The 25,088-nt window shown below is 38.3% G+C and overlaps 1 protein-coding gene across 2 annotated transcripts in view; it reads left to right on the forward strand.

Annotated features, from left to right (window-relative positions):
* The window catches only part of srrm3 (serine/arginine repetitive matrix 3), a 176,792-nt gene that overhangs the window by 133,212 nt on the left and 18,492 nt on the right, over positions 1-25,088 (forward strand). Inside the window, exons 6-10 of one of the 2 annotated variants that reach the window (XM_022665775.2) lie at positions 3,154-3,222; positions 14,391-14,426; positions 14,669-14,719; positions 16,480-16,587; positions 18,213-18,393. In XM_022665775.2, coding sequence (XP_022521496.2) covers positions 3,154-3,222; positions 14,391-14,426; positions 14,669-14,719; positions 16,480-16,587; positions 18,213-18,393 — 445 coding nt within the window. The remainder of the gene's footprint in view (positions 1-3,153; positions 3,223-14,390; positions 14,427-14,668; positions 14,720-16,479; positions 16,588-18,212; positions 18,394-25,088) is intronic. The other variant, XM_022665776.2, reaches the window with a different exon arrangement.

Below are 25,088 nucleotides of genomic sequence, written 5' to 3' on the forward strand. Positions count from 1 at the left end.
AAATTCTGGAAATCTAAGTTTACTGTAAATGAACGGAGGCTCTTTACTCACATAAATAAACAGATTTAAGGAGAAATCTGTGTAGATTAATCTACTTGTATTAGTCTATGGAACATCCCACCCAATGGGTGCCATTTGCTTGTTGTAACTCTTTCCCAATTCCTAACTTAGTGTTATATTTTTCTTATATTTTTTAATCTCAGAATCTAATAACACATATATTTAACTATTCAAACTATTCATGTACTGGTCAAATTCAGGCAGCTTTGCTTAATTTTTTTTTCAAGATTTCTAAGTCAAAGATGGTTACAAAACTCATGTGACATTAATGTTGGTCTTCCCATTGTCTTCAGAGGAACTAGCTGATGTCACTTCCTGTTGTAGAATGTTCCAGATGTTTCAGATGGGCTAATGTGTTACAGTAACAGGAATGAGTGAAACTGAGGGACACAACTAAAATGTGTATTTTAACTTAAATATTATGGATTATTTATTTTGTACAAATATTTTTTATAGCATAGATGGGATTTGGAGTCACACAAACAGTGCAAAAATATACATCTCTAATGATCATATTTAATAATTATATTTAATGGTAAAGTTTATAGTTAGAAAGTGGGGACAGGTAACAAATGCTATTTTTTCAGTGTTGTAAGTAGCTTTTATTAACGTTTATTATTACATATCTTACTTTTGCAGTTAGGTCAATGTACAAGACACTATGCCTAATATTAAAATATATTTTAAAGTTATTTTGTGTGCACATTTATACATGTAATTTCCTGGGGACAGAAATGGCACCCATTTGATGAAATGGCCCTTATTCATTATGAATTTGAACACAATGTACAGAACAACTGCCAGATTCACATAAAAAAATCATTTTAAAATAAAAAAAACTAGTTCATCAATTGGTCAAAATAAAAAAAATAAAAGTAAAAAACACTTAAGCAGATTTTGCAATACTTTCCCCCACCGCTGCTTTGTGTTAGTGAATTCTCAGTGGCATTTCAGCAGTGTGGGTTGCAGTTACGTCCCGTCAGTACGGGTTTATTTTGTGCGGATGCTTATTTAAAGTCTAGAGTTAAGACTCGGCTTAACCGTACGTTTGATTGGCATGTTTGCGAGGCTGTGCTGCACAGTTAGAACTCTGTGAGTGACAGAATCAAGACTGTCTGAAGGGTTTTTATATAGAAAGTGAAAAATCATGGCAGTATCTGAAGTAGAGCGCGCGAGAGAGAGAGAGAGAGAGAGAGAGAGAGAGCACACTGCCATAAAATTCACAACTCAGAATTTCAGTGAGAGTGGGAGAGTCAGGCGAAGTGGTGCAGAGAGGTAGCCGTGACGAGCAGCAGAATCCCAACAAATTTTATTAGATTACACAGAGCCGGAGCAGCAGCTGCAGGCACTTCCTATTTAAGATGACGTTTGAGTTGAGCTGGTGCAGGGGAAGCCCTGCCTTATAGTGTAGAACTGCTTTATACAGTAACAAGCCAAAGCCTTGGACACGCCTCCTTATTCATTGTTTTTTCTTTATTAGTTAGTTTCTACATTGTAGATTAAAATTAAAATCCAGAAAACAATTAAGGGACACGTGGAATTATGCATTAAACAGTAAAATAAAAATGTTTGTCGTCCACCTGACCCTATCCCCTGATCTAAACCTGATGAACTGAGATGGTGATTTGAGGTGATTTGGGATGAATTGGAGCTTTAGCAAAAAAAGCAGCAGCAACTATTGTTTAATCAGCACCTTCAGGAACTCCTTCCTTCAAGATGCTGAGAAAACTATTCCAGGTGACTCTCCCTCATGAAGACACTGAGATTAAAATACCAAAAGTGTGCAGATCTGTCCTCAAAGATAAATGTGGTACTTAGAAGAGTCAGTGTTTCTGTTTAGACTTAATATAGTCTTTAATATTAAATTTACAATATAAAAAAAATCATAAAAAGAAAGAAAACCCATAAACTGAGAAGAGGTGTATCTAAACTTTTGACTTGTACTGTATGTGGTTGGCAGAGGCTCAAAAAACAAAACAGTACCCAAATAAACAAGGTAGGTAGATTTACAATTGAGCTATAATTGTTATTAAAATACTTTAGCATATACATTCAATAGGAAAATATTTAATATGTAAAAGCTCTAAATTTAGGTTATGGGTTTAAGTTAGCAATGAATTCCTGGTGGGTCACAGCCCTGTTATTTGCCACTTTCTGTCTTCCCGAAAAAAAAAAAAAAAATTAAGAAAGCTGCTGAAGAAGTTGAACCTAGTGAAAAAATGTTAATGCACCAGGTTGGACAATATCAGCAACAGCGACTTTAGCATTTTAGCATCTGGTTTGTCAAATTGTACATTTTTGGAGATATACAGTGTAGTGTTTCTTTATTTGATTATTTACTTACTTATTTACTTACTTAAATGAATCATATATAGTCAGGATTGGTAAAAAAAAAATAGTTGTATGGTTGCAGCTCTAAAACACTGTTATCCACATTAAAATAAATGTATTGTGTTATTATAGCCCTATCCGGACGGGATTAGTTTCTCAGGGGGACATCTGTAAAAGAATATTTCACACTTCTACTAAGTTATAAAACTCTTTATAAAAAACTTTTTAGACTTTTTCGGTCACATGACAGCTCCTCCATTTCCACTCACTGTTGTGTTTATGCGGATCTCCGTGGAAACGTGCACCCAAAGTGTATTTACGGTGCGTAGCAGCGAACAAATAGCTACTTTATTAAACACGAGATGATAAAACTCAGAGATGTGAGTCTGGACAGGACTAAAATTACCGGAGGACCACGGAATTCAGTAAAAACAGTAGATAAATCAGCCTGTAATTTTCTTAGAGGACGTCTGAGAAAAACATATACATGGTCGTTCCAGACGGGAATAAAATAACAGAGGACCCCCTTATATAAGAGAAAATTTCCCCAGAACCCCCTAAAAACGAATCCCGTCCGGGACTAAGATGGAGCTTAAGATGTAATGCTGATTTCCAATGTGTATGTGTATTTATTATTGTATGTACTGTGTGTGTGTGTGTGTGTGTGTGTGTGTGTGTGTGTGTGTGTGTGTGTGTGTGTACACTGTGTACACTCACTCGTCTCATCCCTCTGTTTCCTGTCTGGTGTAATCTGATCCACAGAGTTGACAGCTCCTCCCCCACTCGGCGAGGGAAGAGGAAGAAGAGCAGCAAAAAGCACAAGAGAGACAGGTGTGTGTGTGTGTGTGTGTGTGTGTGTGTGTATATATGTCTGTGTGTGTGTGTGTAAGAGAGAGAGAAAGACCACCTTCACTGGCAACCTTTATTTTATCTCTCAGTTCTCTGTTAGAATGAGAGTTAGAATGAGTCATTCACTCATTCAGACTCTATAACAGCATTTTCTACGTAATCTCTATTGGCAGGATCTGCAGCGTTCAGCCCATTTTAAAACTAACACACATTGTAATGCCTCTCCCTGTACAAAAGAAAAGAACAGAAAACCTGTTGATTGAAGCTTGTTTATAATACAGGCTAATTGGTCGATTGCTTTAATGTGCAAAAAAAACTTTATTTGAAGGGGTGGGAAATTTTTTAATTCTTAGATGCATCTTAATTCGAAGGTGGATGATTCTGAATCGATTCACAAATGCCAAAAAATGTATTTCAGACCTGCCAACATGTAACTATGCATTTTGCATAGCAAGTATGGATTTTATATATATATATATATATATATATATATATATATATATATATATATATATATATATATATATATATACAGTTGTGGTCAAAAGTTTACATACACTTGTAAAAAAACATAATGTTATGGCTGTCTTGAGTTTTCAATAAGTTCTACAACTCTTATTTTTCTGTGATAGAGTGATCGGAACACATACATGTTTGTCACAAAAAACAGTCATAAAATTTGGTTCTTTCATAAATTTATTATGGGTCTGCTGAAAATGTCACCAAATCTACTGGGTCAAAAATATACATACAGCAACAAAATTTGTCAATTTTGGTGATGTAGCGAGTTGTGTCAATCAAATTAGCTTCATGTCATGGCCTCTTCACTTCTTGTAAGTGATTCTGATTGACTACAGCTGTTGACTTCTCATGAGCCCATTTAAATAGGGCTCATTTGACCCAGTGATTAGACTCAGCTACAAAAGCTACAATGGGAAAGTCAAAGGAACTCAGTGTGGATCTGAAAAAGCGAATTATTGACTTGAACAAGTCAGGGAAGTCACTTGGAGCCATTTCAAAGCAGCTACAGGTCCCAAGAGCAACTGTGCAGACAATTATACGCAAGTATAAAGTGCATGGAACAGTTGTGTCACTGCCACGATCAGGAAGAAAACGCAAGCTATCACATGCTGCCGAGAGGAGATTGGTCAGGATGGTCAAGAGTCAACCAAGAATCACCAAGAAGCAGGTCTGCAAGGATTTGGAAGCTGATGGAACACAGGTGTCAGTCTCCACAGTCAAGCGTGTTTTACATCGCCATGGACTGAGAGGCTGCCGTGCAAGAAAGAAGCCCTTGCTCCAGAAAAGGCACTTTAAGACTCGGCTGAAGTTTGCTGCTGATCACATGGACAAAGATAAAACCTTCTGGAGGAAAGTTCTCTGGTCAGACGAAACAAAAATTGAGCTGTTTGGCCACAACACCCAGCAATATGTTTGGAGGAGAAAAGGTGAGGCCTTTAATCCCAGGAACACCATGCCTACTGTCAAGCATGGTGGTGGTAGTATTATGCTCTGGGGATGTTTTGCTGCCAGTGGAACTGGTTCTTTGCAGAAAGTAAATGGGATAATGAAGAAGGAGGATTACCTCAAAATTCTGCAGGAAAACTTAAAACCATCAGCCCGAAGGTTGGGTCTTGGGCGCAGTTGGGTGTTCCAACAAGACAATGACCCAAAACACACATCAAAAGTGGTAAAGGAATGGCTAAACCAGGCTAGAATTAAGGTTTTAGAATGGCCTTCCCAAAGTCCTGACTTAAACCCCATTGAGAACATGTGGACAGTGCTAAAGAAACGGGTTCATGCAAGAAAACCATCACATTTAGCTGAACTGCACCAATTCTGTCAAGAAGAGTGGTCAAACATTCGACCTGAAGCTTGCCAGGAGCTTGTGGATGGCTACCAAAAGCGCCTAGTTGCCGTGAAAATGGCCAAGGGACATGTAACCAAATACTAATGTTGCTGTATGTATATTTTTGACCCAGCAGATTTGGTGACATTTTCAGCAGACCCATAATAAATTTATGAAAGAACCAAATTTTATGACTGTTTTTTGTGACAAACATGTATGTGTTCCGATCACTCTATCACAGAAAAATAAGAGTTGTAGAACTTATTGAAAACTCAAGACAGCCATAACATTATGTTTTTTTACAAGTGTATGTAAACTTTTGACCACAACTGTATATATATATATATATATATATATATATATATATATATATATATATATATATATATATATATATATAGTCATGGTAGGGGTGTGGGAGGAGCCAAGTGCGGAGATATAACGAAAAGAGTTTTACTATAATTATGTGTGCATCAAAGAAAAAGGGGAAAATAAACAAGCGAATGCCCTTTCGGCGCAACAAAGCTAACTAAATAATGCCTCTGTTTGAAATAAAATAAAGACAGAAATAGTAACAGAAATTCAAGAAAATTAAATTATTTTCTTTTCTCCTCAGCCTTGCAGGCTTTCCCTTATCTTTTCTTTCTTGCCTGGCAAGCTTTCTTTTATTTTCTGTCCTCTTATTTTGTTTTCTTTTCTTCCTTTTCTTTTTCCCTTTTCAGCCTTGCAAGCTTTCTTTTATTTCTGTTCAGCCTTGCAGGCTTTCTTCTTTTATGTATTTATTTATTCTTTCTTTTCAGCTTTGCAAGCTTTCTTTTTTTTTTTTTTTTTTTTTTAGCCTCGCAGGCTTTCTTCTTTTATATATTTTTTCTTTTCAGCTTTGCAAGCTTTCTTTTTCTTTTTCTTTTTTCTCAGCTTTGCAAGCTCTCTTTTATTTCTTTTCTTTTCAACCTTGCAGGCTTTCTTTTATTTTTTTCTTTTCAGCCTTGCAGGCTTTCTTTTATTTTTTCTTTTCAGCTTTGCTCTGTGGAGCTACCGTTTACCGGTCACAGGGCATGAAGTCTGCGACATCAGTCTGCTGGAAGCTCGCCTTTTTAAAGACGGTACCACAGCTGAGGCTGATGACCCGTGATTGGCTTCAGGTGGCCTTAATGATCCCTGTTCTAATGAACTCTCAGCCGGTTCCCTTCTTACCACCTTGGTGGGTTTATGGCGGCCTCTGGTGGCCGCTGCGGGAACTGGCTGAGCCCTAACATATATATAAATTTATTTGTAATATTTACCTTATTTTCTGCGCAATTTACACTGCCAATTACCCTACCCACTCATAAGGACTCCCCCCATCACTTGTACCCTCAACACTAGGAGGGTAAAGACTAGCACATACCTCCTCCGACACATGTGAAGCCAGTCACCACCTCTTTTTAAACTGCTGCTGATGCAGCATTGCCGAGTAGCAGAACAACACACTGGGAAGAAAGCACAGCGACTTGGTTCCGATACATCAGCTCACAGACGCAGACTTGTGCTGATCAACATCACCCTTTGGAGTGGTGAGGAAAAAGAGCACCATCTACCCAACCTGAGAGAGAGCAAGACCAGTTGTGCTCTCTCAGGGCTCTGGCAGCTGATGGCAAGCTACATGACCGGGATTCGAACCAATCTCCCAAACAGCACGCTTAGCTCAGCTAAGTTGATGTGACAGGAGCTTGGCTGGACCAGTACTCACAGGCTGAGCAGCTACTCAAACTGTTCAGTCAATTGAAAATGAAGGGACTACTGCCGATTGGGCCGATATAAAATGTATTATCTCTCCAAACTTAGCTTTAAAGCGGCAAAATACTAAGAAAATAGCTCTGTAGAAACACCACAGGCAGGACACCACTGACTCTTCTACTGCCCGTCCCTTCTTAATATTGATTGGCTAATAACGTGGCAATCATGCCTCACACTCACAGTTAGGGCATGTCTTACTCCTAGTTACAGAGTCTTACTAATTTCTAGAAAGAGAGGTCATGTTCAGCTTCACCAGAGTTACATAGTGCACAGTAGCAGCGTTTTGGTGTTTCTTTTGGTGCAGCATTTCCATTACAGTCTGTGGAATAGCTACAGGGTTCTAAAAGTGTTATTTTAAGGTAACCTGTGGCTTTAAGTCAGAAATTCCTTTAAATTCCTCCTTGTTTAGTTTATAAAGCTGCGCTCCAGAAATGTAATTTACTGATTCTTTACTGATTTTTACTTTATCCCTGCTGTTTTTGTGAATTATAAGCTCTTGTGATTTGATGAGCCTGAAAGAATGGGAGCTGCTCAGCTGATGGTTGGCAAAAAAAAGGGGTGTTCTCAGTAAGAGCTTCACACAATTTTCTGCAGAATAAAAGCGTCTGCCAGGCAAGAGCTGTTTCAGGCCTCATGAAATATTTATGATGCTCAAAATCTGCCTGAAACGTAGGTTTTACTTCTACATTACATTTCACAAACCTTCCCCTGCTAATGACCTGAAGAACAGGGAGTCTGCGCTGGAGGAGAGAACAGGAGGAGGATAGAGTGAGGGTATGACTTCCTCTCGCTACCTCAGATGAACTCGTTGGTGTAAAAACTGGGGGGGAATGCTGGGACGTGTCCCTGTATATCAGAAATAGTTGTGTTTGTCCCCCCAAAAAAATTATATCGCAGAAATTGTTTTAAAATAAACTTTTATTTTGAAAGAGCGCTTAAAATCATCACCCCCCCGCAATGAAAAGCACCACCTCTCTGTAGCATTCTTCTAATTATAGTAAGCTAAACCAATTATCTCCGCTTTTATCAAGAAGACAGTGAGTACGCTCTCCCGAGAGGGGGTGCTTTTCCTGGCGGGGGTGCTGAATTACATGCGAGATCAGTGTTGAGAGCAATGAATCACAACAATTACAATATAATGCAATAAAACTACTTCTGGATAATGTCTTGTTCTACTAACAGAATTGGAGGGTTTGGGTTATCTAATGTTTATATTAACTGCTGCCAAAAAAATTTATAAAACGTAAAGTTGCAGTCTTTTAATAAAAGGAAAACATCGGAAATAGTGCTTTCAGTAGACAAAATAAAAATAAAAAACACTACTGATTTTTTTGAAAGAGTGGAGAAAATGTAAATATACAACAGAATTGACATGCTAATGCATAATAATAATGATAGTAATAATAATAATAATAATAATAATAATCAAATCTGTTATGTTATTTTAAATATTAGGTGATATTTTAAATATAAGGGCATTTTTTTCATGTTTAGGTTGTAAAGTCACCTTTGATTGGATTTTACTAATAATAAACAGAAGTACAGAAAGAATGTTTTTTTTTTTATTTTATTTTTTTTAGATTAACTGTAATAATTAACTGTAAAAATGTTGTCACTATAAAAAGTCACTATAGGGTGGGCTTTAATTCATATTAGCAAATGTGTCCCCGCCCCAATATCAGACCCCCTTCTATGCCTTTGGATGAACTGGTTTCTGCGATAACTGACCTTTAGAGAGAGAAAAATTAGCTTTTGTCCACAGTGAGACCCCCCCCCCCTCCCTTCTTCTCCCTTCTTCTCCCTCTATTCTGCCATTCTCTTTCGCTCCCCTCCTCCACTTCTGTTCCATTTTGTGTCTCTTGGTCTCACGTTGCACTGGAGTCACACTGGCCCGCTAGACTTGCTTCTATCCCTCCTAATCAATTATGGATTGAGGATTGAGAGAGGAGGAGAAGGGGATGTGTCCCCAGAGAGAGAGAGAGAGAGAGAGAGAGATGTGGATGAATGGAGAGAAGAAGGGCAATTATGAAAGTTTGTGACTTGGCTTACACACTGTGTATAGAGACGCAGCACAGCGGTCGCTTTCTCGGATCACATGTGTGTGTGGCTGACTCCAACATACACACCACTCATCGGACGCTCCAGACCAGTTCAGAAGCAGGTGAAAACCTGGCCGGCAGGCTCCATCTCTTCCCTTCAGGACTGTTTTGAGTGCACTGCATGGGACATGTTTAGGGAGGCTGCTACTGAAGGCGATTCTGTTGATTTGGAGGAGTATGCAGCATCAGTCACTGGCTACATCAGCAAGTGCTCAGGTGCAGAGTGCTCAGGGAGTGAGCAGACCAGCTGACAGATGTTCTCACGGACATCTTCAACATCTCCCTGTGCAGCGCCACTGTCCCAACGTGCCTCAAGTCCACCACCATCGTCCCCGTGCCGAAGAAGTCCACAGTGTCCTGCCTCAATGACTACCGTCCCGTTGCACTTACACCCATCATCATGAAGTGCTTTGAGAGGCTAGTCATGAGGAACATCAAGACACAAATGCCCTCTTCACTGGACCCCCTGCAGTTTGCGTATCGTCCCAATCGCTCCACGGACGATGCCATCACCACCACCCTTCATCTCTCCCTCACCCACCTGGAGAAGAAGGACACTTACGTCAGAATGCTGTTTATAGACTTCAGTTCAGCATTCAACACCATCATCCCACAGAACCTCACCAGGAAGCTAAGCTCGCTCGGCCTCAACACCCCCCTCTGCAACTGGATCCTGGACTTTCTGACGGGGAGACCCCAGTCAGTCCGGTTTGGGGGCAGCACCTCCAGCTCCATCACACTGAACACTGGGGCCCCCCAGGGCAGTGTCCTGAGTCCTCTGCTGTTCACCCTGCTGAATCATGACTGTGCTGCAAAACACAGTTCTAACAGCTTTATCAAGTTCGCCGATGATACAACCGTGCTGTGTCTCATCACCAAAGGCGACGAGTCAGCATACAGAGAGGAGGTGCAGCGGCTGACAGACTGGTGTACAGTCAACAACCTTCACCTGAATGTGGACAAGACAAAGGAAATGGTTGTTGACTTCAGGAGAGCACAACACACCCACTCTCCACTCAACATCGACGGGTCCTCTGTGGAGATTGTTAAGAGCACCAAGTTCCTTGGTGTCCACTTAGCAGATAACCTCACCTGGACCCTGAACACCAGCTCTACAGCCAAGAAAGCCCAACAGCGTCTCTACTTCCTCCGGAAGCTGAGAAAGGCCCGTCTCCCTCCACCCATCCTCACACTCTTCTATAGAGGGACCATTGAGAGCATCTTGAGCAGCTGCATCACTGCCTGGTTTGGGACCTGCACCGTCTCTGACCGCAAGACCCTCCAGCGTATTGTGAGGACAGCTGAGAGAATCATCGGCGTCTCTCTCCCCTCCATCACGGACATTTACACCACCCGCAGCATCCGCAAAGCAACCAGCATTGTGAATGACCCCACTCATCCCTCACACGAACTGTTCTCCCTCCTGCCTTCGGGAAGAAGGTACCGCAGCATCCGGTCCAGCACGACCAGATTCTGCAACAGCTTCTACCCCCAAGCCATCAGACTCCTTAACTGCAGAGACTGAACTGATGGTTTTTCTGTACATGCACACACACTCTTACCCCACTTACCCCAGAAAATGGAAAGCACTAAAAACCCTACTACCTCACTGGACTCTATTGCACACTGTGTAATAGAGTAATTACTACCTCACCTGGTCCTTTTTGCACACTGCAAAATTTGCACACTGTCTTGTTATTTATTATTCTTTGTCTGTATTGTGTTGTATTGTCTGTCTGCACTTTTGTACTGTTGCACTATTGTTCTGTCTACACTGTGTTTATGTGCACCATGGTCCTTGGAGGAACGTTGTTTCGTTTCACGGTGTACTCTGTATATAGCTGAAATGACAATAAAAACCACTTTGACTTTGAGCTTATTCAGTTTATAATAAGCTCACACAATGCTGGTACCATACTGCCCCCTATCTGCAGTGTGATGTACTGCAGGTAGTACATCAAAATGATGGTACCCTTCTAACCACCATCTAAAAGAGCCTATCTTCTTCATGCTGGTGTCCCTTATGCATCCGATAGGGGTCAAATACACCTCTCTGGTGGCAATTTTGTCCGATCTATTTGATAAAATAAAATATATTAAGGTGGATTTGGTGAGGTCATGCAAGTTTGGTTTAGTCATGTTGGCTCAGTAATAAATTGCTTGAGCGACAGAATACCAGACATTTCTTTTAGATGATCAGATGCATTACTGTAAATTAAGGTGACCCTCATTTACAATGTCGCCGAGCATTTACAGTATAAAAGGGATTGAAAACATTAAACAAGATATTAAAAATAAGAAAAAAATAAATAAATAAAATAAGAAAATACACACAAAAAAAAAATTAATATAGATGAATATTATATATATATGAAACATCTGGTTAAAAAAAATTTTACGAAAGGCGAATTTTCGTTTACACATGTCCCCTGTCTATCTTTCGCGCTCGGCATGATTTGAGTTTCCGCTCGCTCTCTAATTTTCCGCCCGTTCTCGGACTCCCTTTCTCATTATAAGGCTTTTTTTCCTAGTTGAATTTCAATTCACTAGCCTAAACAGCGATAGCATAATGGACTGCGACGGCGCGAGGAGCGCTGTGGTTTTTTTTTGTTTGTTTTTTTTTGTGTTTACCTGCTACATTTTTTTTTGTGGCCCGCCATGGAATGGCTTGGAAAACATCTGGCCTGCGCCCAAAACTAATTGCCGACCCTTGATATAAACAGGGCTGTAAAAGCTCTGCTTTTTGTAAAATTGCTGTTTGTATTTATGCAATTATTGTATTTATGTAATTATATTTTTGTATATAATGCTGGTGTTTTACTGAGCTAATAATAGAAACATAATAGGAACATCTAAATAAAATTACCATAAAAAAACAAAACATATAAAATAAAGCATTTATCGATTAAAAAAAAAATATATATATATATATATATATATATATATATATATATACTAATAGTAAAAGTAAATGATAAAGTGCTAAGAATGATAAGAAATGGTAAAATAAAAAAAAATAATTAACTAAGATCATAAAAAATACAATACAAGATCCACGTGCCCTTTGTTTCTTCTGAAATTCAGAAACACTATTAAAAAGTGTCTAAATACTAGAGAATGAATATATATACAGTTATATAGATGCGTGTAGAGGCATTTAGACATCTGTTTCCAATCTCAATCACTGTAAGGAGTATAAGTTTGTATAACTTCACCTCTCAATAATTTAAACTCCTCATATGAAACATACTGTACTCTGACAGAAGAAAAAGAGTGAGAGAATAGGAAAGATGTAGGAATGGAGGAAAGAGGGAGCACAAAAGAGCAGAGAGAGCACAAGAGAGCACGGCAGGTCTGAATTATAGAAGGGAGGATGTAGATGCTCTCTCTGTATCTGTGAGGAGCAGCAGGAGGGCTGCAGCTGCAGTTACTCATCTCCCCGGCGTGACATGACAGCTTTATTTGAGTTCACTCCTTCGCTCTCTCTCTCTCTCTTTCTTGCTGAGACTCATACAGAGAACATGACACGACTGTGGCTTTGCTTTGGCTTTGGGGTCTAAACAACACAAACTCACACTGCTGTGAGGAAGACCAGCGGGAGGAAAGCACACAACTGCCTGAGAGCGTACATGAAGTACAGTACACTCATATAATTACAGCTGCTGAAAGGAGTTCTTTGATTGATTCAATAAAAACAGCACTTTTGATTCAATATTAAACCATATACAGCTCTGGAAAAAAATGAGAGCACTTAAAATGATGAGTTTCTTTGATTTTACCAAACTGAAAAACTCTGGAATATAATCTAGAGGAAGATGGATGATCACAAGCCATCAAACCAAACTGAACCGCTTAAATTTTTGCACCAGGAGTAAAGGCATAAAGTTATCCAAAAGCAGTGTGTAAGACTAGTGGAGGAGAACATGCCAAGGTGCATGAAACTGTGATTAAAAACCAGGGTTATTCCACCAAATATTGATTTCTGAACCTTTCAAACTTTATGAATATAACTTCTTTTCTTTGCATTTTATTTGAGGTCTGAAAGCTCTGCATCTTTTTTGTTATTTCAGCCATTTCTCATTTTCTGCAAATAAATGCTCTAAAACAACAACGTTTATTTTGTTCAAACATATACCTATAAATAGCAAAATCAGAGAAACTGATTCAGAAACTCTTATTTTTTTCCAGAGCTGTGTTTAAAAGTGATGTAAGTGTGAGGAACTAGTAAGATGATGATGATGATGATGATGATAAAGCACCTTTTTAATGGTTTTTAAACATTAGTGAAAGAATGGGTCTCTGGCTCTCAGGAGCTCAGTGAACTCCAGCGCTGTGGTACAGTGATAGGATGCAGCACCTGTACAACAAGTCCAGTTGTGAAATTTCACTACTCACTACTAAATATTCCACAGCCAACTGTCAGTGATATTATAACACAGTGGAGGAGACTGGGAACGACAGCGACTCTGTCAGTGTAAAATAACAGAGCGGGGTCAGCGGATGCTGAGGAGCATAGAGCACAGAGTTCACCAACTGTCTGCTGAGTCACTACACCAATCACTACACACCTCCAAACCTTAGTTATGCTTTTGGGTCCAGACATTTTTTCTCCAGTCTTCAACTGTCCAGTTGGTGAACTATAAGGTTGTCTCCTGCTGTTGTAGCCCTTAAGCATACAGTTAGGCTTTGTGTCACGGACGCAGAGATAAGAGGTCAGGCGTGAATGCAGGTATAATATTTAAACACAAAGAAAACAAACATGAGGAAAGCAAAAAACAAATAAACAAGACTAGGAATAACTACATTACAAAGGCCAGGACAAAGCAGGACTAAACAAAACTAAGAAAACAACACTAGGATCAAAAACCAAACAAACCTGGTATGAGAACAAACAGGAATACAAAACAAACAAAAAGATACAAGGCACACAGAAGACTTTACGAGGGTAAGGAGCACCTGGGGAAGGTAATGAGGGGATGGGGTAACAAACTAATGACAGGGTGGGGCTGGGGGAGAGACAGGACAATAACAAAACAGGGCTATGTGCTTACAGAGCACATGGCTATGAACACAAGACAGGAGAACAGAGGACAGGAACAGAAAGGACCAAAAAAAAAGGAAAAACAAGACATACATGGGTTAAAGTGGGTTTTTCGCTTTGCTGCGCACTATGTTTGTACAAAGTGATATATCTCTGAGAGTTACTGTAGCCTTTCTACCAGCACTAACCAGTCTAAATATTCTTTGTTTAGGCTTCGTCATCTTTGTCATGAATAAGACCTTTCCTTCTGCAGGAATACAGAACTGCTCACTGAATGTGTTTTATTTATTTTATCGTTCTGAATAAACACTAGAGAATTAAAATCTACTTTACGTCAACCTGAACCTTCTTTCTTGCTTTCTTTCCTTCTCTTTCTTGCTTTCAGGTCGGCATCTGGCTCCAGGAGAAAGAGGAGACACAGGTAAAAACACATTCTAACCCCTCATTCCTACATCTGTCTCTGTTCTAAGGCAGCCTGTCCTTGACTCCTGTCAGCGTATTGACTATAAAGCTCTGTTTTAACATTCATACTGAGAGTTACAGAAGGTTCAGGTCTTTCATCGTGAATGTTTCTCCTTCAGTGCTGAAAAATCCAATTTGCTCAGTTTGTTCAAGCTTCCATCAATTCCTTTATTTCTTTTTCTTTTCTTTTCATTTTCTCAGGTCAGGATCTCCAAAGAACAAACACAAAGACAAGAGCAAACTGAGAAAGAAGTGAGTTTGGATTCCTCCACTGCTTTTGGCTTTTGGCCTTTGTCAAATATTGAATGTAGTCCAATTCTTTCAGAGCACTGTAGGTGACATGTAAAGGCTCATTTGTACATGTACAAAAATGAATACGCCGGGGCGTTGAATGTTCTAGCAGACTAAGCACTGATTGGGAGATCGCTGGTTCGAATTCTGGTCATGCAGCTTGCCAACAGCTGCCAGAGCCCTGAGAGAGTACAGTTGGCCTTGCTCTCTCTGGGTGGGTAGTTGGTGCTCTTTGCCCTCATCACTGCAAAGGGTGATGCCGATCAGCACAAGGCGCCTGTGAGCTGATGTATCAGAACCGAGTCGCTGCGCTTTTCTCCAAGTGCGCTGTGATGCTACTTGGCAATGCCTCACCCTCTTTGTGTTGTGGTATCACCAGTGATGGGGGATATACAGCTGAGTAACAGCTAAATGAGTGGGACAATTGGCATAGCTAAATTGGGGAAAAAATTAGAGAGAAAATGAAAGAAATGTATAAAAAATGTTTACAAATCTATTTTAAATGATGTAGCTGTCACACCGACTTTTATGTGTTCTATATGTCGGCATGTATGTTGTGTAATACATCAGTACACACTGGAGGGCAGTTCAAAGATTTCTAATCACAACAACATTTCTGATCACTACTAATACTCTTAATTTTCACTCCTTTATAAAAAATATAAATGTGGTAATAAATATTGGGGGTGAGTGAAGCTTAATGGCTAAAAATGTAAACTAGCAAAAATAGCCTCTAACTGCTTGTCTAGGTTATTCCTTTTATTTTTAGAAAGTATAATACGTTATTTTGCTAATAAAAAAGCAAAAACAAAACAAAGTAAACATACCTGTATATTTCCTTTATTGATTTTTTTTACAACCAACCGGTTGAGGTTTTCCTTAATAGAGGCGTTAGCATTACTGCTACATTACTGTGATCTGCCTCTTCTTTTAGTAACCTGGTGCTTGAGTCATAGCCAGAGCATGTTTAAAAAGGGCTGAAAGCTTTTAAAAATGATATCTTCAGTTCTAAAACTTTGGATATTGTTCTGTGTTGAGGAAATGAGCACATTGTTTAGTATGAAAATTATCAAACATTTATAAACTAGGATTTGGCTTGAATGCTTTATATAAAGCCATTAAATTAAGACTCGCTCAAGAGCGCCCTCAGGTGTCTGACAAACCCAGAGGATGTCCTCAAGTGTTGATTCTCCTCTTTATATGTTCTTTAAATGTTCTGTACTTCTCTATGTTTTAAATACGCTACAGAAAACAAATGTAAATGGTGTGAAAAATGTTTTGTTGCTAGAGTTTCTTATTTGATATATTTATAAACTGTAGAGTACAGTGATCATGTTTAACTTGAACTATTGGCTACAACACCAATGTTATTCATTGGTACTTTTCTATTCTGTTTGTATCTATAAGCTTTCTGAAAACTTTCACAAATACGGACAAAATGAAAGAAGATAAAAGAGAGAAGACTTTGTTCTTGGTGTACTTCTGTTAAATTTTGAAAAATAAGTGATTTGATAGAACTGGATACAAATGCCATTTAGCCAAACAGGAGTATTTATACCCATTTGGTTTCTGGAACAGCTTTGCAACTTTTGTGCATGATTGTGTGTGTGTGTGTGTGTGCTTTGTGTGTGTGTGTGTGTGTGTGTGTGTGTGTGTGTGTGTGTGTGTGTGTGTGTGTGTGTGTGCACTTGTGGGTATGCGTGGGTACACATCTCCTCCAGGTCTCCAGTAGAGAGTGCCAGCAGGAGGCCTCAGCACAGAGGAAGCTGCTGCAGCTCTCGTAGTGCCTCCGCCTCCTCCATCGCCAGCATCTCCAAATCCCCCAGCAGGTAAACACCAGCAGCTCACACACATCCATACACCTGAACAGTGGAGCGAGTGGAGCAACGGCACCTTAACGGTCATTTTCCTGTACTAATTATTTAAAGATCTCAGTGAAAAACTATGTGAGCACTAATGTTTTTTAGAGATGCATAGAAATTTACCTCAGCTATACAATTTTATTCATGATTCTTCCTCAGAAGTGCAATTGTAATGATAAATTTACCCCCGCAGTGCAATTTTATTCAAGTATTTTCCTCAGCAGTGCAAATTTCGTCATGTATTTACCTCAGCAGTGCACATTTATTTATTATCTTTCGTCAGCAGTGCAAGTCTAATCATAAATTTACCTCCAAGGTGCAAATTTTTTCATACGTTTACATCAGCAGTGCAATTTTATTCATGCCTTTACCTCAGCAGTGCAATTTTATTCATGTGTTACCTCTAGCAGTGCAATTCTAATTGTAAATTTTCCTCAGCAGTGCAGTTCTAATTATACATTTTCCTCAGCAGTGCAAATTCACTAATGTATTTACCTTTGCAGTGCAATGTTATTCATACCTTTACATCAGCAGTGCAATGTTATTCAAGTATTTACCTCAGCAGTGCAACTTTATTCATACCTTTACCTCAGCAGTGCAATTTTATTCATACCTTTAACTCAGCAGTGCAATTCTAATCATATATTTACCTCAGCATTGCAATTCTAATTATAAATTTATCTCAGCAGTGTAATTCTAATCATAACTTTACATCAGCAGTGCAAAGTTATTCATGTATTTTCCTCAGCAGTGCAATTCTAATCATAAATTTACCTCTTCAGTACAATTTATACATACATTTACCTCAGCAGTACAATTTTCTTAATGAATTTTCCTCAACAGTGCATTTCTAACCGTACATTTACCTCAGCAGTGCAATTTTATTCATAATTGTTTCTCGGCAGTGTAATTCTAATTATAAATTTACCTCAGCAGTGCAAATTTATTCATGTATTTATGTCAGCAGTGCAATTCTGTTCATAAATTTGCCTCAGCAGTGCAAATTTATTCATGTATTTTCCTCAGCAGTGCATTTCTAACCGTACATTTACCTCAGCAGTGCAATTTTATAAATATCTTTACCTCAGCAGTGCAGTTATATTCATGATTGTTTCTCAGCAGTGCAATTCTAATTATACATTTACCCCTGCGGTGTAATTTTATTCATGATTTTTCCTCAGTGTAATTCTAATCATAAATTTACCTCAGCAGTGCAAATTTATTCATGTATTTACCTCAGGAGTGCAATTCTGTTCATAAATTTACCTCAGCAGTGCAAATTTATTCATGTATTTAACTCAGCAGTGCAATTTTGTTCATAAATTTACCTCAGCAGTGCAAATTTATTCATGTATTTAACTCAGCAGTGCAATTCAAATCATGCATTTACCTCAGCAGTGCAATTTTATTAATGAATTGCTGAGAATGGGAAAAAAATAGAAAAAAAAAAGTTGTTTTACTGCAGAAAAAAGGGGTTTGTATCGCCTGCACCTGTAGCCCATATACGTGACAAGGCATTTTAAGAGGTTAAAATGGGGGTAGTGATCGTTAGTGTATAGTGTGTGAATCACTGAATGAAAAACCTTCCGCAGGTCGAATCAGAAGCACAAGACGGATGAACACAAGCCCTGCGGGAGGTCCAGCCACAGTCCGTCCCCTTCCCTCGGCCAGGAGCACGCCACCTACCGGCAGAACGGCCACCACAGCAGCAGCCGAGTGAGGAACGGCAAAGACTCCGGACCCAACCACCTGGAGGGAGAGAGAGTGAACGATGTATGTAGTCTCCTCTATTTCGCCTGTTCGCCCTCCTCCCTACACTGTTCACTCGAGTCCTCCCACTCAAATGGTCTCTCTCTCTCTCTCTGTATCTCTCTCTCTCTCTGTATCTCTCTCTCTCTCACTGCCTCCTATACTGACTTGATTGTTCTTCCTCAGTCGCATATGTGTGAGCTGATTCTTGTTTATTTATTTGTTTATTTATTTATTTATGTCCCTTGCTTACACCTATTGGGCTCAGTTGTGTGACTATTTTCCATTCTCAGCTGGATTTCATGTTTGTTGGGGTAAGGTTTATTTTTTTTTTTCCTGAACAGCAGATAATCCTTATCTTTCTCTTAATAGCAAAGCTCAGTGTGTCTCAGGGCATGCTTTAATATTCAGGCCTCATAGCCTGCGGAGAGAAAAACAGCACCGCACAAATGGAAATGTAATCAGGGTTCAGTTTTAAGGACACAAGGGCTGTTTCATGTCTTACATCGCCGTTAACAAAGAGTAAAAGAGGCATGTCGTAAAAACACCTCGTCGAGTTTGTGGAGGAATACAAATCAACTACCGTGCTGCTTCTGTTACAGCTGAATATGACTGTGGCAATCGTTTAACAAGTTTCAGACTTTAGTAGTGTTACTTAGACAATAGATAGATAAATTGATAGATATATTGTCCTTTGTGAAAAAAGTATACTTAATTTATACTAAAATAGGTCTTTACTTAAGCTATGTTATGTTATTTGTGCTTAATTACTATGTTTTCGTAGTAATTAATATGATATAAATTTGCACTGATATTATACTGAGTATGCTAGTCATATTTTATTTAAGTAAACTTTAAAGTTTTTTAACAGTTTAAAGTTTCAGCACAGTTTGATTGCAGAAATATGGGCACCTATGGCAGATTCTGTAATTATAGTATATATAAAATAACACTTAGTATACAGCTCTGGAAAAAAATAAGAGACCACTACAATTTATAAATCAGTTTCTCTGATGTGTTTTTTTTATTCTATAAACTACAGCCAACATTTCTTCAAAATTCCAAATTAAAATATTGTTATTTAGAACATTTATTTGCTGAAAATGAGAAATGGCTGAAATAACAACACAAAATGCAGAGCTTTCAGACCTCAAATAATGCAAAGAAAACAAGTTCATATTCATAAAGTTTTAAGAGACCAGAAATCAATATTTGGTGGAATAACCCTGGTTTTAATCACAGTTTTAATGCATCTTGGCATGTTCTCCTCCACCAGTCCTACACACTGCTTTTGGATACCTTTATGTCTTTACTCCCGGTGCAAAAATTCAAGCAGCTTGGTTTGATGGCTTGAGATCATCCATTTTTCTCTTGATTATATTATAAAGGTTATCAATTTGGTAAAATCAAAGAAACTCTTATTTTTTTCCAAATCTGTATATTTTTTATATTAAGTACGTCACCAGTGCAAATAAAGTATGCTTTTTCTAAAAGAATACTGAAATTTAGCAGAGAAAGGATTATTCTGAGTATACTTCAAGAACGTTGTTATTATTATATTTCAATATACAGCATTTTCACAAATTTTAGTTCTGCTTCCTTCACTCAATAGGTACCAGCATGTACATTTTCTTTACAATAAGTCATTGTGAGACATTTACTCACAACAAGACAAGCCAGTAGGGTCTAGGCTACTTTGATGTTAAGTAGTTTAGAAGTGTTTAGTAGGCAAGTAGCTTCCAGGTATCACTAGGATACATTCACCACCCACTTTATTACAAACTCGCCTTGTACCTACTTGCTTGTCCAATCAGAGGCCACTTTATGTATAAGGGCTCACCCAGGAAGGGAATTGAACCCAGGTCTCTTATAGTTCACAGCACAGTCTCCTAACTGTGGGTGATAAATAGTTTAGGGAAGATTAGACAAGACTGAGAGCAGATTGAGTCGAACTGAAAATCTGATAAATATCATAAAAGTCAAAAAAGTTGACAAATGCAAACAGCATGCAGTAAATCATTAATGATTACTAGTCTTGAAGCAAAAATCTTTTTATTATATACTTTTAGTTTAACTTTATTCATGTATGCCCTTAATATATGTCTTGATAATAAATGCAATTTCTTCAGGGTTAAAAGTATAATCCATGCTGCTCTTCATTAAGTATCAATATCTGCGGAAAAATGGAAATACATATATCAGCCCTAGCCGAGAGCGCTAAGCTCCAGAATGAGTCATCGCATTTTCAGTGCCAAACCTGTGTCAGGAAAGGTGCAATGGCAGAATAACTCATTCAGCTTTCCCAAGGGCAGACGTGACAGAGCAATTGAGGGCTGTGCAGCATCACTGTGCCCATTGACTTCTCTCAAGATTACATCGCCGGAATCCGCCGGCTGTAAACCACGCTGGCTGCTGGATGCTCGCGGTTGACATAAATCACAGCAGATTAAACGCGGTAGATTGAAATTTCAGTCACAGTCAGGTAGCTGTGAGATGACAGAGCTCTGAGTTTAAACACTGTCAGAGCACGGCCATCTTTCTTCCAATCTGCTGCCTCCGCCCGGACCGTAATTCCCTAAAAAACTTCAGCCAGATAAACTCAGATGGAGAAAACTGAAGCCGGACAGCTAGAAACTACAACTGACCCCCGCAGGAACGCTGCACACGTCAGATTCCAGAGTTGCTTCAGCTCCACTTATAAAGGTTTAATTTTTTTTATGCTCAGGTGTGCTTTAATTCCAGTAAAACTTCTAGAAAAGAATGTTTAGCCTTTATTAAGCCTTATTTAGTAGGCAAGTACCTTTCAGGTAATAGCAGAATACATTCACCACCCACTTTATTAAAAAAAACTCACCTTGTACATCCAATCAGAGGCCTTTATCTTTATCAGCCTAATATTGCCTTATATTACTGACTGTAGCCTATCTGTGGTCATGTACAGTTGATGTACATAGATGTTTTCTCCTAAGAGGTGTACATATAATGTTTGGTAGTAAATATGCTATGCATACTGGCATTCCCTCTAAAACAGCGATTCTCAACTGGTGAGACCCAAAAGCTTGTAAAAAATAAATGCAATTTTTTAAATGAAAAATGAGAAACAATTAACAGGCATATGATGTTGTACTCGTCTTTTATATCAGGATAAAAAGAGACAGAGAGAGTTTCTTACTAATTTACTCTAAATGCAGGAATATGCAGAGAAGTAAAAATATCTAATTTTGTTGCCTTATTTATTTTATGCAGTTTTGATATTAAGTTTTATTATAGTAAATTTTATACATGTAGTTGTCATGTTCCTCCTCAGTTTTTTTTAATTGCTATTAAATTCACTTTGAATGGGTTTTGGTTTGTAATAATAATAAAGAAATAAAAAATAATAATGAAGATAAAGAAGAAAACATAACACACACACAAGTCTTGCATTTAAACACATTAATAAAGACCAAAAAGGTAAAGGCTAAAGCTTTTTACCTGATTTTGTCTATACTGTTATTTTAAATTATTTTATATACATTTAGAAATTGTACACTATTGAATTGGTAGGTTATAGAGTAGAATCAGTCAGTGTTGAGAATTCAGATAAAGGGGGACAAAAATACTGATGTGTATCAGCAGTTGGGCCACAGTCTTTAAAAGGCAATATTGTAACAAAGTTGTTGGTGAGTGTATTCAGTTCATTTTATAAACGTTCTTTATGAAGATCACCAGACTTGGGAGGAGTTTCCTGTATTAAACTGAGCATTTACTTACCTTAACATCTGGTCAGGTCTCCCAGATTTCCTCCTAGTGATTTGCATGCATTCTTTTGAGGAGGTCTCATATGCTCTCTCTCTCTATCTATCTTTTCACTTGCTTGCTTCATCCCTCTCTCCTTTGATTTCTGCCTCTATTCATTTTACGTGATTATCTTCCCACAAATAAATGCCCAAACTTTTCTGTCTTGTTTGTGTAAAAAGCACTCATATGCTTTGGAACTGGACCAAGTAGGTTAAAGTGGGTATGTGTGTTATAGTTTTTTTTTATTGTCAATACAGTTTGAACGCTCATGTTCTGCCGAGTTACACTGTAGACCCCTCCTTTTTCCCCAAGACTGATTAAAAAAACACAATCCAAAAAAACATTGAGATCTGTCTCTAAAGTTTTGAGAAAGCCCGTCTTTTACTTGCTTCTTGTGGACCACCATTTCTGACCTGCATGTGACCTCCTGGGTGGCAGCGTCACCTTCTTCAGACTCTCCCCCGATGTTGACTGTTTCTTTATTGCTTCAGATGGTAAAGATCTTACTCAGGACTCAAGAGTTACGAGGTTATAAGCAGTATCAGACTGTCTGATAACACTGTACTGAAGGGCAGCGTTCATTAGGCTACATGACTACTACATATATATGTTCATGACTACTGACATAAAGCACCTGTACACCTATATATATATATATATATATACATTTGTGCCTGTTGCGCATGGTGAGATGCATCAAGAACAGAAGGAAATGTGTATTTTTCAGATAAATTAAGATACCTTATGATAAATGTTTTAAATATCTCTGAAACATGCAGACAGGAAGGTATCAGATACTAATGTTCATATTTAATGTTTTTATAAAATATTTTAAATTTGATGAGGAAGCTGATGTTTTTCATTTTTACACAAGATCCCTAAAGCTTAAACCAACTACCCTATCATACAGTTTTAAAGTGCACCACATTATAAGATGCATTTAAAGCGAGAGTAATAGGAACAAGGGTGGCGCCATGTTTCCCATCTAATTCAAGCAGGTCTTGCTGCGGGGGGTGCCTGAGTAAACAAAACTAAAAAATAAATATATTTTAAAGTCAAACGTGTGCTGGATGTTAATCTACACAGATTTCTCTACTGAAAACTGTTTATTTGGGTGAGTAAAGTGCTTTTGTTTATTTACAGTAAGCTTAGATTTACAGTATATTCAACAGTGCAGTTAGCAGCAGCGATAGCCAATAGTTAGCAGCATTACACTGAGGAACCCTGAGTGTTCCAGTAACCCAGAACACTATCAGCTGTCGGTTCGTCCCACGTAGCTTGTTTTAACACTGTAAACACTCAGTTAAAACTACAGTCCAATATGCTCGCCTCTGAGTGTTGATAGAGCTAGCACTGTGGTTAGCGGCTAATGCTAATACTGCTCCAACCTCAGTGCTGGAGAACTAACTTAAAACGTTGCCTGTACCATCTAGTGGTCACATGACAACATTACACTCAATTGATTGAAAACGAGATGACAGGAATACCAGTCAATTTTTTTACAGCCAGTCCAGACAGAAACATGAGCCAGGTAAAAAGTCCCATTGAATGTAAAATAACTTCTCTAGCTTCATAGCAATAATAGGAAGCTACAACAAAAAAATAAATAATACAAAAATGAACTACTGTACCTATACAGTATATGGACATTGTTTTTTTTGTGGAAAGCGACTTCTTGCACAAAGTCAATGTTAGTTTTTATATAATTTAAAAATACCCACCAAACAAAAGTCCGGGTCTTAGGGTCTTTTGCATAATGAATCACCTACATAAACATTTATAAAGGCATATAAAGGCTCATAGTGTTCATGCCTCTGAAGTAGGGGTGTGCCATATCATATCGTATGCGATAATATCGCCAACATTTTTGAATATCGTGAACGATATTATACCCTGAAAAATCGTGCCATAACACTCACCCCTAATTATCACAACAGAGTACTATTTTTATGCTGTTTTAAGCAAAAGAAAAATTCACACTGTTTTCATTTCCTATTAAATATCTATTAGAGACAGATTATATCTGTACAGTATCATTTATTTTACTTTAATCCTGGATATATGGAGATATTTGGAGTGCATTATCATATTGTATACAGTAATAAAATGTAAGTTTTGTGTTGTTGCAGTAGTGTATTTTTTTTTTTGTCATATCGCCAAGAGTACTGTTATCGCGATAATACCATGAAATATTGTGATATTATTTTAGGGCCATATCGCCCACCCCTACTCTGAAGTGATGTCTTCTGGAAGAAGCTACAGTTTAAATTAATAATATACAGGGTAAATTTGCCAGTGTTAAATCAGCGCTGTTCATGTTAAATAGTCACTGTGATAGCCTTATTTTTCCATTAATAGTTTTGATTTTAACTTTAAAATGACTGATTAGCTTTATGTCAGTTGTCATGAAACAGCTTATGTACGAGTGGTGTAGCCTGGTGAACTCTACCCTTCAGTACAGTGGTGCTGTTTATCCCTCATGAGACGGCAGCAGCTAGACAATTCCCCTTACCCCTCCTCACCGCTGACTTTGTTTTGCTGCAGCACCCAATTTTACATCTCAGTAGCTCTGGAAATACCAAGGCTTTTTTTTATTTTTTTATGCTCTAAATCTCAAGTGCTGTTATATGTCTGTGTAGGGCAAATGGGAAACTCACATATAAATAGGAGGATAAGCAACATTTAGTGGAGGTGTTACACTAAAAAGGGACCCAAGCCATGCAGAATCGGACCTGACACTCATTAAACATCAAGGTGTTTTCGTAATAAAACATAAAAAACTGCCTTTTTTGACGTTTTTACTGTTTAATTGCAGAGAGCAAAGAGAGTTTTACTAGTTGTTACAAAGTTCTGCAAATGAAGAATCCATCATGCTCTGAATGCTCTAATAATGCAAAATTCCCTGAAAAAGAAATAAAACAATGTGACTGGGGTCCCTT

This window comes from Astyanax mexicanus, chromosome 1 (genome assembly GCF_023375975.1).
Source record: "Astyanax mexicanus isolate ESR-SI-001 chromosome 1, AstMex3_surface, whole genome shotgun sequence".
Lineage (NCBI taxonomy): Eukaryota > Metazoa > Chordata > Actinopteri > Characiformes > Acestrorhamphidae > Astyanax > Astyanax mexicanus.